The sequence below is a fragment of the Oreochromis aureus genome, linkage group 13 (genome assembly GCF_013358895.1).
Source record: "Oreochromis aureus strain Israel breed Guangdong linkage group 13, ZZ_aureus, whole genome shotgun sequence".
Lineage (NCBI taxonomy): Eukaryota > Metazoa > Chordata > Actinopteri > Cichliformes > Cichlidae > Oreochromis > Oreochromis aureus.
Genome location: NC_052954.1, coordinates 11,498,503 through 11,515,006, shown reverse-complemented (window position 1 = coordinate 11,515,006; position 16,504 = coordinate 11,498,503). Strand labels below are relative to the sequence as shown.

Sequence of the window (16,504 nt, the reverse complement as noted above, 5' to 3'; positions counted from 1 at the left end):
TTATGCTTATATTTTGTATGTTAACTGTTGGCTTTCTTAGCCAGGACACTTTTGCAAAAGAGATTTTAAATCTCTTAAAGTCTAACTTTCCTGGTTAAATTAAAGATAAAAAAAAAGGATTAAAAAAAATGGTCAAAAGGTCCAGTTCAGTGACTTGCATTGGCTGAGGTAGCACCTACTAGACAGCTACCAGTTACAGCTCACTGCTTTGGCATCACCTGTTAGTCAAAGCATGTAATATAATTTATAACATTAAGTTTTAATATTATTTAACGTTGAGTTAAATTCACAAAGCTATAGGGACAAAACAAAATAAAACATGTTTTCTTCCTGGCTGTAAATGAGGTTATTTCTGCTGTGAAGTTGGACATTTTAACACAGGAGTCAAGGGGATTGACTTGCTTTTGGAGCCAGCATTGAGTGGCCATTTCAGGAAATGCAGCTTTTGGCACTTGGTTGTTGGCTTCACTCTTCAGCCCTGGGAGGTTTTTGAATGATGGTCAGACCGGATGTGAACCCATAATGTGCCTCTTCTCTCTTGAGACGTCTAACTCTACCCGCTGGTACCTGCAGGACCCAGTCACTGCCCCGTCGTTTAAAAGTTCCAGCAGATTTATAACCCTTCCTCAGCAGCAGTCTGGATTGAATGCCTTGAGGAGAAAGAGGAGTCCTGTCAGTCAGTAGTCCCACAGGGAAGCGAGGATACTATAGAAAGAGTGTGCCTGTCTGTTTCTCCTCCTTATTACTGGGCCATCAGCAGCGCAGCACGCCCACACCCTGCCACTGTCAGATGGCAGTCGGAGCGGCTGCCACCAATTAACCCCGTGGGCGACGAGTTCATACCGGCGGGCACCAGGACGCCACCATCACAGGGATGCTTAGGCGCTAACATGTTGTCTGAGTTTTCAGCAGGCAGAGCCCTAATGCCAGCGCCAGTTGTTTGTAATGAATTGTGGTTGACACTGAAGAGAAGCCGCTTTGATCGATGAGGCCAGCTTTGACATTTTTAGAAGAATTTATGATTTTTATCGCCACAGAGCGTGATTTATGGGCATGTAAGTTAACACATGTGTGCTCACCCATATCTGCGTGTTGCATGTGTTCCTCTCCACTTCGGAAGAGACAAATAACAATGGCACGGCTCATTGGGTGCATCCCCACCGTAGCAGAATTCAGAGGCAGCGAATTGGTGAGGGCGGGGTGGGGGTGGGGGACTGGGCTGAGCAATTTTTCTATTGTCTGTCTGCCAAATGAAGGTTAGAGAACGACTGAGAGGCGTGCGTTGGCAGGGTACAGAGGTTGGCAGCCCTTTCAGGCAGGAGATGGGCTGGAAAACAAGTGGCATTCAATTTTTGGGATTTTTTGGGGGGGGGGTTATTCAACCCTGTGAGAGAGAAGAATGAACAGAGGGAGAGATTAAACAATGTCATCTGGGTGCATTTTGCCTTTGAGTTTGTTTATATATCATGGAGAATGAGCCACTGTGCACTGTTCAGGTGAAAATACTATTTTATAAAGGTTTCCATGTGAGTTCAGCGCCTGACATTGCTGTATTTTCTACCATTGTGAGTCAATCATTTTGAGTTTATGTTTGTGACAGAGTATTTCCTCCTAGGTTGGAAATTGGCATGTGAAGACAGACAGAGGACATTTCTTCCTTTAAGAGATTTGATAAGTCTCCTATGTACAAAGCCATCATCTTCTTCCCTGCATCCTGTCAGCTTTAGTTTGATTTTTCTACATGACATGGATTCACCAAAACAAAGTTGCGCTTAATGCACAGAGACTGAAAGTACTCTGCTTTTTTAGTGTGGAAACTGTTGCCTTTTGTGTTTGGTCTAAAAGCCCTAAAATCTATTAAAGGCTGCGTGTCTGACAAGCTCAGAGATCACGGTCATTTGTGAATGTTTAGTTATCTAAAGGTTGCTGAAAGGAGAAGGTCAATAAACAAGAAGATTTTAAAGGTCAGAAGGCCTCAAATCTGACTCAGTGAAGGAGCATTTCATTTAAAGGAAATGGAAAATGGTTTCTGAAAATAAAAAGATCAATGTTTCCATCCTCACAGAGGCAGCGCCTCTCAATCAAGAAATCTCTGTATGTGTGTCTGGTTTTCTTGATAAAAAGTGTATTTGATTGTATTGATGTAGTGTATAAGGTAATCTGGATGAAGTGTGGTGTCATTTTGGGCATTTTCCCCAAGTTTATATATAGATATATATATATATATATATATATATATATATATATATATATATATATATATATATATATATATATATATATATATATATATATATATAGAATCCTCTACTTATTGTGACATTTACCTTTGCTTGTTTTGTGTGATCAGCTTAACCTAAATAATGGAACAATGAGATAAAAGTCAGTAATGGTGTAACTCATTTTTAAGTATATACGATCCATTTTTACCTGCTTTAATTAGTCTCTGCTTGGATCTGAGGTCCTGCAAAGGTCGGGGGAAAAAGGAGTGAAGAAGGCTGACTGATCATAACTCAATAGGTAGATAAAACAATCTCCTTGCCCTCCCACTGAACTCGTGCTCAGTGACCCCAGTAGAAACAAACGCATCCAGACCCTGTTTTCTCTCCACGCTGCAGCTCTTTTGAGTAAAGGGCATCCTTTCAGGAGGAATATCGCTCTTGTTACATTTTGTGAATGGAATTTTATTCTTTGAATGATTCACTCCTCGTCTGTCACTCAGAGGTTTATGTGGTTTATTTGAAGAGATGCTGCTGTACCTGTATAATAGGAATGTCAAACTTACTGTACAATGTGGGCCAAATACAGCCCAGTATGACCTTAAGTGTGCCAGACCAGTGACATGCCCCCTTTCTGTCAGTGTAAAGAAGTTTAACTGCACACTTAATCCCTGAGATATGTTAGTATTTTTAAAAAAGCACTGCACTTTCAAAAGTACATATCCGTTTTTCTGCATAACAAAGAGATGCTGCTCTATTTAATGAAAGAAATCTGTTGCTTCAACTTTTTGGGACATAAATTGTATGAAATAAATGTGTAAAACTGTAAAAACAAGAAGTTTCTATAGTGCTGAAAAAAAAGGTCCTTATCAGTAGAAAAAGCCATAAAACCTTTAAAAAGTTAAAGAGACAAGTCCAAAATTTATGAGTGTCTGCAGGGCAAATTTTGGCCCCTGGGCCTTATGTTTGACGCATGCCTCTGCGGTGACGTGAGTGGTGTGCATCAATGTATTTTCAGTTTTTAGTATTATTTTGACATTCTTTTATAGCACATTACATTTTATTTAATAGCTTAACATATAAGATTGTATTTATGTATGTGACTACATGCTAAAGTTAAACTATTTGCTGTATGTTGTAGTACATTTTTAAAATTTCACATCACTGAATAACATAAAAAAACATACCTGATGTTAGTTTTCCTTCAGCATGCAGACAGCTCCAGATAGCTCTGCTGCTTCTACTCCCTCTACCCAAAAGCCCGTTCTGACCACTTGGACTTTTATGATTTAAATACATATCTCAAACTTGCACTGAGGGCAAACATCAAGTTCTCTTTCAGAATGCATAATATACTTGTCTCCTTGCCTTGCTAGTTATGGGTCCCCCAGCTTGGAGCGAATCTGGGAAGCCGACCTGGAAGCGTGTCACCTTTTCCTGCGAGGTCTCCAGTTGCGGACTCCCAGCTGCAGTGGAGCAGACATCGAAGACCTCCCCACTGCAACAGTTTATCCTCCATCCCAGCCAGGCACCAAAGAGGAAGAGGACTGTGCCATGCTGACTGCTTTAGGAGGGCGATGGTGTCCTGAGGCCAACTTACAGAACTCAGAGTTCACTAAGGTAACAGTAAATTGTCTTGTGAAGAGCACACTATGTATAATTCATCTAAACACCTCTGTATATATGCTGGAATGCTTGACAGAGGCTGGGATTTAGTGTCTTGAATATGAAAGCTTCCCAAGTGACACTTAAACGCTGAGGTCTTACATATTTTCTGCACATAACCCATGTTTGCCACTGAAAGGTCAAACGAGAACAGCGTGCTTTCAGAAATACTTCCTTTTCTTTATTGTGCTGTGAAATGTGACCTCAAAAAAAAAAAAAAAATCTTCCTGCTCTGTCAGCCTTAGCGCTTGGCTGGAGAGGACAGCTTCAGTTTGTGCATGGAGCCATTGTGAGAGTCTGAGATTCTGCCGACTGCAGTGAGATGAGCAGCGGTCTGTTAGCCCGTTTGCTCGAAGGGATCTAAACGAGGAAAACGTGGGCGTGAGGGGGGCAACCATTTGGAAATACTTTGACTTCCTGATTAAATGCGTTTAGTGGGCATGCATGTGTATGTATGTGCGCGTGCACATGTGTGAGTGTGAATTCTCTGTGGCGGTCTATCCCACAGTGAGCTGAGGTCCACTGCCTCAGGGCCGAGTCCGACTCGTTCTCTCCTCTTCTCACACTTTCCTCCACCCACGGAGTCTGACTAGTCTGAGATAGGAACAAAGCCAACAGATCCAGCACTGTGTGTGTATATGTATATATATATATTAAAAACACAGAACATTTTCCAGATATGTTTCATTATACTTTCCTACTTTGGCTCACAGATTGTTGTTTATCATAATGTTTGCTTTACATTTTCCCCATAAGTATGGATTTACTGGATTGTGCCTCCAAGCACAAACATTCATTCTTTTTGGATCTAATAAACAGGAAGCTGTAGGGTTTCATTGCCGTGTTTAATTCTGCCGCTGTTGCAACCTGTTCAGCTTTTCTCACAGACCTGTCCTTAGCATGCATAAACACACAGTTTTCATTAATGTCTTCTTTCCTGCCTTTCCTTGACCGCATTTGATAAACTGCATGAATCTATTTTCTGCTCCCCCTTTTGTCTTTCTTTGCTTTTCTTTCTCCTCCTAAAGCCTGGAACCTCCTAACATTTTACCAGGAACTAAAAGGTGAGACAGCCAGCCATTTCTCTCTTTTGTCCTCATCCTGTGAGCTGTGTTTTCTGTGTAACCCCCCCCGCCTGAAACCCAGTGTAGCAAAATACACCCTGTAATATTTATGTTGGGTATGACTTTATCTTTGAATTTCTTCATAATAAAAAGCTTTTTGGCATGTAAAAAAGTTTAATATTTAAATGAAGACTTTTAAGAATAACCTTCTTGTTGTTGCTTATAGGAATAGAAGAGGCACATTTAGTGGGTAGGGTTTTTGTTCAGCAGCAAACATTATTTTATCTTGGTAGATATGAGTGTTTTCATCTCAAGGCAACAAACAATAAAAGAGGAGCTCGATGCTGGTTAATCTTTACAATCTGCACCTCGAAAACTGTATGAGGCAGATTGTACGCTGCTGTGAGATGTGATTAGAGATAGCAGTGGCAATCCAGTTTATATGAGTTGTTTAGAACTGCAGCATTTGAAACCATCAGATACTGTGTGAAGAGTTATGGATGGGTCAGTCGTGTTTGCCTCAGAGTAAAGTAAAAAGGCTCTTTTGAATTTAGAATAATAATTAAAACTTTGCTGATTATTATTTGTTTTCACTCTGCTTTTTAAAATCATAAACAATATGTTAGCCTCCAGTAGGTAGAGTAATTACTTTTTCCTTAGTGAAGAATGTACAATTACATACTTTGAATGCTAACAAAGGAAACCTGCAGTACAAACGAGTCTGTTAATCTATTTTCTTGTTGTCAGTTTTGCTGATGAGTAATTACAGCCTCCTTGCATTATGATGATGCTGCACACATACAGTACACAGCCGACATAATTGTATTTTTAATAATTCATGAGCAGGCTTACGACTGTGTGGCCTCAACAAATGTTCCCCTTTTTGTTGCAGAAGCTGGAGGAGTTTTTGTTCTGCATGGAGGATAGTCACCCAGAGGTGCGTGTTGCTAACACTATCACTGTGTGGTTCAATGTTATCAGTATAATGCTAACCTTATCTTCAACATGACCCCTGTCACCTGTTTCACCATCTACGTGAGAGGCACCATGTCCCTTTTGCAACATGTTTTTTATTTACTCAATTTTGAGTTTATTTGATAGAAAAAAGAATATTTTATTACAAATTACTTAATTCTGCAGCTGGCAAAATAATGCATCCTCATGAACTTAGAATTAATCTGTTAAAAATGCACAAGAGCAGGTTTTGTGGAGGCTACCATGTTGTCCTACCATCTTGAATACAATTTATGTATGTGGCCACAGACTGGCATTAGTGTGCAGTGGAGGCAGATTTTAATTTGCGTCCGGGCCTTCAAACTCCAGATATGAAGGATCATCCTTATTTTCAGCCAGCTAATGTTAGGGTTGAAATTGCACTTCTCCTCTGGTAAACAGTTTGATTACATTGTCACATTGTATAATAGTTTATTTGCCATTCCAAGTCCAGGAATGTTAGATCCACTTCAAAAAAAATATCACTAACCTTGGCTAACAGCAGCTAACCGAGGCTAACAGCAGCTAACCGAGGCTAACAGCAGCAAAAACAACACGCTTACTGACACAAAAGTACATCATGTCCTCAAAAACCCACCTCATTGTTGCTGTTGTTAAACAGAAGTGAGCTTTGCTGACACATAGATTCCTTTCACAAAGCTTTACAGCCTCCTTCGATTAAATAGATGTGGACGTTTCTCATCCGGCATTGGCAGCTGAGGTAAACAGTAGGCAGAAAGCTGAGCAAAAACTATGGTTTGGAGTCATTTTGCTGTGAAATCAACAGTGTCCATAGATTTTCAGGTGACCCTTGGTAAAAACATAAAATTTAGGAAAGTATTAAACTGATAAATATCTTTTTTTAAACATTTTTTATTTCCAGATTTACTGGCAAGTGTTGATATTATTTAAATATTTATATTTTTGTGTACAAAACAGTCTGGATTTAAAGTTAATCTCTTGGCTGAATAAACATGTTTGTCCTACAGTGGCCACCATAGTTAGGATTACGCACTTTAATTGGGAACGGTAAGAAAACAGAATTAACTTAATTGGAATCTGCATCTTAGTGACATCTAGTGGTGAAATTTTACACACTGTAACTTTAAGTTTGAATTTACAAATAAATTCAGTGTATTTGTACTTTACAAGTACAAATACACTCATTAAACAGTGGCATTCGCAGGAATTCAAACCAGTAAATGGCGCATGTCGTGTTTAACAGGTTCACAATGCTATAACCTGCAGTACCAGTGATAACATTTCACCCAAAGCTTCTATCGAACGTTGGCTCAGTTACCTTCTAAAATCTATTTTAAGACACAGCAATTTACCTGAAATTTTAACTATGGCACTGTAGAAGTGAGAAGCCTTCCCTTTTTCTAACTTTGTATGACATTACATGTAATTATTAAAAAGCCAGATACCCTAGAATAGGTAATTACAATAAAGTACAGCGACATTACAGCGATACATCACTGAGTCAGATGATGTGATAGCTGTTTAATGGCATCTTTCCAGTGATGGTGTTGTGATAGCATCGGGAGGAGCTCGATTCTCTGCCGCGCGCAGAGCGTCTGACCTCTTTCTCCTTTCCATAATGACTTTAAGTAAATGATTTCCACTTAGCTGCTGCCCTGCTGCCACAATGGAGATTGATTGGTGTGTGTGAGTTTGTGTGGTCATGTGTGTTGCTACTGTTTTCTTCTAACCTCCATAATTGTTCTTTTATCCTTTCAAGGTCCTTGCATATCTCTCGTTACACTCACCCGTAGTTCTGAACAACAGCAGAGACGTCATTAAACTGGAATGTTGAATGGTTTCTGTTGAGATTTGTTTGACTGCTTTGCAACAGGTTCCTACATCATACCTTGTATTACAGGAGCTACTGTATACTAATGGTTGTTTTATAATGTTTAACACTGCATTGCTTTTCCACCTCTGAAATGAAATGTATCACTTCGTAGGCACAAATGAAGAAGCACACGTACTGTTGGATGTCAGTCAAGCTACAGGTTTAGAAGTTCATTGCCAAACAAACATCACAAAGAAAAAAAATAGCTTGGTGTTTTTTTTTTTCCAAACTGAACAATTGTGGAGAATCCTGCAGTGTAGGACAGAAGTGCTCAAAAACTGAAGCTGTGTTCAAATTCCACTTCACATTTGAATAGCGACAAAATTAAGTATACTCAATCCTGCGCACTATAAAAGGGCTGATTTTTCCAGTTCTTTGTTGATGGCAGCTATTGTCCCACAATGAAAAGCAAAAACATTAAGGTCAGTTAAAAATGACAGTGACAGCTCTTGGAAGATGAGGGGGGAAAAGGAAAGGAAAGATTTTTCTTTGTTTTGGCAAAGCTTGTTTGAGTGACATCCCCAAAGTTACCGTCAGCTTGGTGTTAAACATTACACATATTGTAAACTTTGCTTTTAGGAAAAAGTAAAATAGAGCCCAAGTTTCTACTGCCACATTCAAAGTCACTTGATTCACCTCTCTACCCATTCTGATGCTCGATTTGAACTTCAACGTAAACTGCAAAATAAGGAAATGGGACAAAGCTAAAGATTTGCAGCTTTGTCTAATTTCTTTATGGTTTGGATTTTGGGACAGCTGTGTGCATTTATGGCACGTCTGGGAAGCATTTGAACATATGATGCATGCCGACTTTTTGGGGCTCAACCTACATACTGCCTTGAGAATATGTAATAAAATAACTGCAGTACAGAATTCTCTTATTACTGCACATATTTGTATACGATGTTCCTTTGCAGACGTATTTGTTGGCAAGGATTAGTGTTGAAACCTAAAAAGCAACCTTTTACATTACAAGGTAGCTGCAACTTGAATACACCTGAAATTGATCATTGTTAAGAAAAGTAACTTAGAAAGTACTTCAAGTATGAGCAAATAGCTTTCCTTCAGCAGCAGTGTCGTGGATGTGCGTAAATTGCAGGTTGCTGTTCACTGTTGAAGTTGCCCTCTTTGCAGCAGAGAGACACCTATTTTTTGGCATTTTACTGTGATGATGTCCTTGAACGTTTCACCTCCAAATTTGAAATAAGATTTCTGTAACTTCCACTGCAGACAGCTGGCTGCCAAAAGGTAGGCGAGAAATAGAATCTGTGTGAATGCAGGGACCAAAAGACAAGACAACACACTAAAAGTTCTTATATGCAATTTGTTTGATGTACTTTTGATGTGTTTTCCAGTACATAAAAAAGTACTTAGCACATTAACAAGGATAAAATCTTGATTTATGTTTGATCTGCTGTTTACAATATGCTGCAAAATACAGACTTTTACCTCCTGCTGAACTTGTTTGGCATGAACCTTCGTATTACTGGCCTTTCATTTTTATTCATTTAGTTTTTATTATTATTATTTTTTTTTTTATGAAAAAGTCAGCCACTCCAAGTTTAATTTCTTATTTAAAATAAATTAGCCACTGTATTTTTTAAGCAAATACTGCCTTGAGTGCTATGCCAGTGCAATAATATTGCTTTGTATTGTCCGCCTGGTGCAAAGTGGGTAGAACAGCACCCATGGGAGCATGCACAATTACCTGCTGCCTCTCACTCATTATTGCTTAAATAATCATACTACTGCATACATGAGTTTGAATATTGAATTCCTAAATAATTTCCTCAACACCACGCTCCTGCAGTCTGCTTTGTTTACTTTGGTTTAATAACATTAGCGCTAATGTACAACAGAAATCAACACGCCAATACACGCAAGCCTGCGATTCTATTATGCAAATTGACATGTCGGTGAAATCTGTCGCCTTGTTTGTCAAAGGCAGAGATAGCGAAGAAAGCTGCTTTGATCACCACCTGGAGCAACATAACAATTTGTGATTTTTTTTTTTTTAAAGATTTTTTTTGTTTTAATGGTTTTTAAACAACCTGTCAGGCGTGTGTTTTAAAGAGTGTCATTCTGCACGGGGAGCTTTTGTTTTCTGTCCTGTGGTTGTATTGACTTTACAAAAGCTGACTGAAGGCTGGAAAGTAAAGAATCAATTAGCTACACAAACCCAGGGCCCTTATCTGCTGGAGAAGCCCCTAACCTGGATAAACAAACAGCTCACTGAATCTGTGAGTTGAGGGGAAAGGATCCAGGACGAGGTTAAGTGAAGCCAGAGGAGAGACTTGTGACAGTGATCGTTTGTTCATTCAAAGTTCCTCAAGCGCTAAAACATCTTTTCTCTCAATGCTGTTTCCTGTGGGCCACTCTGCATTAAAAAATCTCGCTTAATTCCTTAATTGCGTCAGGATGTCTCGCACATATTGCCGCCCCCAACACTTGCTGCTGTGGTACGTTTCTTTTGTGGTGTTACATCATCCAGAGTGGGAGAGCTATTCCAGGGCAGAGACCAGAGACGCGACTTTTCAGTGATTGTTCTGACACCTCTGAGCTGCAGGGAGATGATTTTTTTCTTTCTTTTTTTTACCTGCAGCTATGAGTCAGATTAGACTCTTTGTGTTGTTTAAGGAGAACACTGAGTCTGTGTGCGTGTGTATGTGTCTGTTTGCTTGAAGTGAGTGTGCGTGTACTCTTGGGTGTGCGTTTGTGTTCTCTATGCTTGATAAGAGAGAAGAAACTAGGACACGATGTCTGCAAAGGGGCCTGTTCTAATTATGGCCAGCTTTGCTCCCCGAATGCTCTGCCCTACTGCACTCTGAACTTCCACCAACCTGACATCCCTGCCATTCTTCAAAATGCGCCCAGCCTTGCAGCATCTTCTGGTGTGATACGCAGATATCTCTTAATGTTGTAAACACTGCCCCCCTAGGTGTGTGCAACACCAAGCACAATGATAATTTTGAGGTTTATTATTTGTCGCAGTCTTAATGCTGCATTATACGCACGCAAACACGGTTTGTCATTTTTATCAGGCAAGGAGGGGCTAATAAAACAAACTGCCCAGTTGCATTATGGGAGCTGTAGCCAATGTTTTTGTAGCTTGGTGCATGCTATGTTCTAGGAGGCAGAAATCTTCTGTGAGTTTCCCAACTCTGTGTAAGTGTACCACTAAACTGCTCTGTAAAGCTGAGCTGTTTGTCGTATTAATTAACAACATGCCAAATAATATAGCTACATTTAAGATGTTTTTGCTTTTCTTTGGTTGAACTACATCAGATTAGCACAATCGGTCATTTACTTTTAGTTAAACTTGTGCTTTGTTCATTGTCAGTATCAAATCCTTATATTTAAACAACTTCCCTTGTTGACCCTTCCTGTCCTCTTACCCAGGATGGGTGCAGCGACACTGAGGCTACCGAACTGACGGAGCGCTGTGAGCAGATCAGCAACAGGCTGATGTCCTTGGAAGATGAACTGCAGATGGCCATACTGAACCGGGATCAGGCCCTCACCCATATCCTTTAAATTAACTGTAAATATACATCATGCTACAGTCACAGTGGGGAAAACAGTGGCTGGAGCCTGTGGCACAAACATAATTATTGCTGTTGTGGGTGTTGAACTTCCACTGACTTTGAAATGGTTGCTTGGAAAAGGTCCAGGTCTCTTACAACTTATAGTCAGTTGCTGTCTACAGACCAACATTGGTGCATCAAGTTGTGGATAAAATGGCAATAAGACAGTGTGCTATTAGTTTGCAACTGAATGGGGTCAAGTTGGCAATTACGATCTGTTTCTGATAATATCGCAATTAATTGTGAAAGATCAGTGCAAATCACAAATCTGTTGCAAACATTAATTACTTACATTTAGAGTCCAGCCAGAGTCTCACAGATATGAAACAGAAAACTGCTGCACAAATAGTGACATAGTTGCTCCAGGACAGCAATATAATTGCAAAATTACACAGTTGCTGGCTAGCTCTGCTTTTATAGAAGAATATTTGAATTGAGTCCGGTATTGTAAATTAGTTGCACTCATTGATTTAGAGCAGCGGTCCCCGACCCCCGGGCCACGGACCAGTACCGATCCGTGAGTCGTTTGGTACCGGGCTGCGAGAGTTGAGGCTCAGGTGTGAAATTTGTGGTTTTCAGTGTTTTTATCGGTTTTCAGCGTTATTTTTTTTAATCGTTTTTATCATTAACTCTGTTTCCCTGGGTCTTGTCCCGTGTGTTATGAATAAATCTTCTTTTGTTTTGGTACCAGTACTGGTTTTATTTTGTTGTATTTATCCGCGACACCTTACAGGCCGGTCTGTGAAAATATTGTTGGACATAAACCAGCGCAAAAAAGGTTGGGAACCACTGGTTTAGACTGGCTCAGATTGATTGTGACATGCTGACTAAGTTCCTCTGGTAGATTGGCATTATTTGTAAACCTTTACCAATCAGTCAGATTTGAACCACCAAGTTTTCCTAGTTGCAATGAGTTTGGTGTCCTATTTTTCCTCTAGCGTGACTGACCCGACAATTCACACCTTAGGGTCAGTTATTTGTGTCTATCCATTCATCTGAAACACCTAGTTTTCCTCAAGACCTTCCAATTCTCCAAAGTAGACATTCAAACTACCTTGCTTAACTGCTGACTGACTGATGTTTGCATTTTGTGACGAAAAAGGGGAAAAAAGGAAGAAGAAATCAGCCTGTCTAATCTGACATTATTTGTCCATTCAGCTTCAAACGTAAGCTGGGTGCACAGGATTTTTCTTGACAGGTTGGAAGTGCCAGCTGCAAAATGAAATGGTAAATGTCCACGCGAGGTTATTAGAGGGCCGCTGATGCGGGCTGCCAGTCACCATGGGCTGAGATTAAAGCCGGTCGACAGGGGCAGTGCCGCAGCAGATAGAAGAATGTCACTGTAATGACTCCCCGTCATATCTTAACGTCTATTCTCCAAGCTGACCCTCCCTCTCTTCACCCGTCCTCACTGCCCCTCCCTTTCTCCATTTGCCCACTTCCACTTGCTGGATGTGGTTTGCAGGAAATTACAATATCCATGATAATGACTCAAATCAAACTGTTGAAGCTGATTACAGGTCACAATACATCATTTTCTGCGCTAATTAGAAGGCTGATTGGAAATAGATTAGTGTGTTTTTCTCGCTCCACTTTTCCCCTCTGCATGGTGGGCGTATTAAGACAGAATCAAAAGGTAATATTTCAACATTGGCGTGGTGAAAATTTGCCACCTTTACCTGCTGTTGCTTAGTTTCTGTCACGTCCCATTTTTCTGTGCTGGACACGGGCTGCAGGTTTATTTAATTTCGCGATCTCTAGAATCAGTGTGTTCTGCAGTGCCCCCCCCTCCCCGGCTCTTTTTGTTGATCTGTGGTTAGTCTGCTTTTATATCTTTTTAGAGCGTCCCCCACTGTACTGTCAGGGGCCAGCACAGACCCCGTTTGCATGATTTCAATGCAGCCTGGCAGTCGGAGATAGACAGAGACCGGCGCACCTCTTTCCACCTCTCTGCTCTCATGTCCTTATGTGTCACTTATTTCTGATATTTGAAGTCACTGCACTCGTACAGAAGTGCAGTGGACACTTGAGGACACTGAAGATACAAGACAGTATTGTCGGTTTGCAAGGAAAATTGAACCGAAACTGAACTAGCGATGCTGGGACTGTTGCCATAGTGACAGTACGATCAAACCGGCAGTGTCTAAGGGTCTTAATTGAGTCCCTGCTCTCAATAACAGGAGGTGTATGGACAACCGCGGAGACTGGGATTGAAGAAAATGAAGACGAGGGTGGGCAAAATCCTGTCGGTGTTTGTGGTTAGTTTTAAGTGGTTTTAAGATCATTCTGAGCAGTTTCTTCCCATTTGGACTAGGCCGCCCTAAAAGTCTTGTCGAACCCTCTGCAGTATTCATGAAAAGCTCTTTAATAGCTGTTTAATTATGAATGAGGACAATCTGTGTCCATTCAGACAGCAAAACGAGCCATCAGGCCCCATCTGCCATCAAAACCATCCCTTTGATTTGCCACTTAAACTGGACACTCACACGATTAATTTGAGTTTCTAAGCAGGTTAAACAATCCCCCTCCTGTTGACGGCCTCTATCCCGTTTCATTGATGGTTTATGAATAATTTAGCTGGGCAGTCTGTTTGCTTGGGTCCCCACATTGTCACCCAGCCTCACGGTTGAGACGAGCTCATGAATAGCGAATAATTGGATGGGGTTAAATTGAGTATGACTCGATGATCTGTCCCGATAATCTGCTCGTAGGCCAAAATTGGAGATTGATGACTTCATCATGTTATGGCTGTCCGCTGCTATCGCCATTAACCGTCAGGGGGCACACATCAGGGCACATGTGACATATTTGTCTGTTGGCATGCGTTTTATTTACATGTTAATGTGAGTGTGTCTGCAGCAGCAGCATATTCTTCCTTAATTCCCTTTGCACAGTCTTTAGAGAAGGAGGTTCAGGAAGTAAAATCCACTTTACAAACCATGCTCGCACAGCTCAAGGTGGAAGAAGAGGACGAGGAGGAAGTGAATGAGTTGGATGACCTCATGAAAAATGGGATTGAGGAAGAAGAAGAGGAGGAGGAGGAGGAAGAGGACCAGTACTTCAGTGACAGCTGGGACATTTGAAATAGATGTTTGCAGTGTTTTATGAGCACTTACACACAGAATGGCTACCTGATAGGTTGACCTCGGCTTTTGCAGTAGAAATGACCCCATATCCATTTACTGTAAAGCCTCACTCGAAGCACTCGACAAGCAGCCGCCATGGTGCTGCTGAAAGTTTCCATCAGATCAGGTCTGTGTAACTTTTCACCTGCCACAAAATGAAGAAACGTGATATAAATACAACACATGAGACACTTTCTCCCTTAAAAAGAGTGCCTTTGACGACTAGTTCACATAGAGATGTTTAAGAAGGTCAAATTTATTTTTCACTTTTTAAGAATTTAAACATCACCACTTTTGTTACAGTCCCATTTTATAAGCAAGATTTAAAGTCTGTGTAGCCTGTGGCTACAAATGAAGGTTAATGGGTTTTGACCAGAAACCAGAAAGACAATCGGAAAACGTTAAAATTTGTTTTCACTGCTAACAGTTTTGCACATAAAATAACATGAAATGTATGCTTATTAATTGTTATTGTTATTGTTATTAGTATTATTATTATTTTGGTCTGCTAGCCACTTTTGTGTGTGTTCTGAACGACTGGACTTTCTTGTAACTGTGTCCATGAAGTAACTCATTTGTGGTGCTACAAAAATGTGAGCTAACTTGAACACTTTATTATCTTGTGGGTGGAAAATGCAATATTTAGATTTTTCTCTTGTTTTCGTACGACATTGCGTGCTTTAGGTTTTTAACATTTTTGTGACATAAAGGACAAATTACGTCTACGTAGGAATTATTGAGAGATAAAACATCGGTGGGCACATAAAAGGATTAGAAACTGCTGTTTTTGTTGTTTTTTCCCCTCTGTTTGCCACTGGTTGTGTTGTTTTATTCATATTTGTGCTTTCACCTATTATTCAGTTTGGTTTTTTTTAAATTTACTAAGCAGCTGTACCTTATTTTATATTTATTCCTTCCAGTTTCTCACTAATTACAGCATGTACCGTTCAGTCTAATGTTGCCTCCTGCTGTTTTCTACTTGCATTGAGTTACAGCCTCTTTATGGATTGGTTTTTTTTTTCCCCTCATCGAAAATTTGCTGGCACGCTGCCAGGCAAGTGAGGGCAGCGGTGACAGGCAGAAGATATCAATACGGTAATAAAGGTCCTAGTGAGGTCTTTGGGGGATACACGGGTTTCTGTTGTTATCTCACCTCAGCAGCAGCGGTGGCTAATTGGTAGGCAGCCTCACGGAGGGCATGTTGGGGGAAAAATGGGATGGGAACGGTGGTTTTTTTTTTCTGATTCTGTGTTTTTTGGAGCGGGGGGCTGTTGGGGGATTCTGCCGTGCCACGCTCTGGGCTGTAAACACAGCTGAGCGTTCAGGGGTTTTTCTGCAGAAGCACAATGGGCCGTTCTCACATTACTGCCAGTTTGCCAAACCACTTGCCAAGCTAGAAATCTCCACATCTATCAGCTTCAGACAGAGCCCAGTACACACACACACACCGACACACGCGCACACCTTCCTGCCAAACACCCCAACCTCATAATTGAATCTATGCTTGCACCATACTGTGCCCCACGTGGCAGCTCTGCTCATAAAATGGTCACAGCGAAAAACCCAGATGGTTTGCAGCAGGCAGGGTGAGATGTTTCTCAATGTAAAATGAAGCATCACGCAGCGCTGGATCCCTTTCTTACAGTTTGGTTGCTAGGATATTGTACCATACCTCGTTATTATAATATATTATTAAAATTGTTCCACCTTTTTCCTGCACAGTCCAGTCAGATCCATCTCTCTTAGTTTCAGTCCTTCTCAAGCTTTATGGTTTCTTTTGCGAGCTTAGTCATACATGGAGAAGTCTGTATAACTTCAGTGTGACAAGAAGAAAAATGGGTGGCAATTGAGATTACACCGTGGTAATAAGATGGGAATAATGGGGCTAAATAATCCATATAAGAATGAGTTAATAACAGAGTAATACCAGGAAATTACTAAAGTACTGAAGCAGCATGATAGTGATCACCTTTGCCTCACAGGAAGAATGTCCTGGGTT

At 40.7% G+C, this 16,504-nt stretch overlaps 1 protein-coding gene across 3 annotated transcripts in view; it reads left to right on the top strand.

Moving 5' to 3' along the window:
• Positions 1–15,623, top strand: part of disc1 (DISC1 scaffold protein) — a 49,736-nt gene extending 34,113 nt beyond the window's left edge. For all 3 annotated transcript variants that reach the window (XM_039621594.1, XM_031737562.2, XM_039621593.1), the window contains 4 exons: positions 3,596–3,839; positions 5,841–5,885; positions 11,196–11,319; positions 14,273–15,623. In XM_039621594.1, the coding sequence (XP_039477528.1) occupies positions 3,596–3,839; positions 5,841–5,885; positions 11,196–11,319; positions 14,273–14,463 (604 nt within the window). In that variant the 3' untranslated portion in view covers positions 14,464–15,623. The remainder of the gene's footprint in view (positions 1–3,595; positions 3,840–5,840; positions 5,886–11,195; positions 11,320–14,272) is intronic.
• The last annotated feature ends 881 nt before the right edge of the window (positions 15,624–16,504 follow it).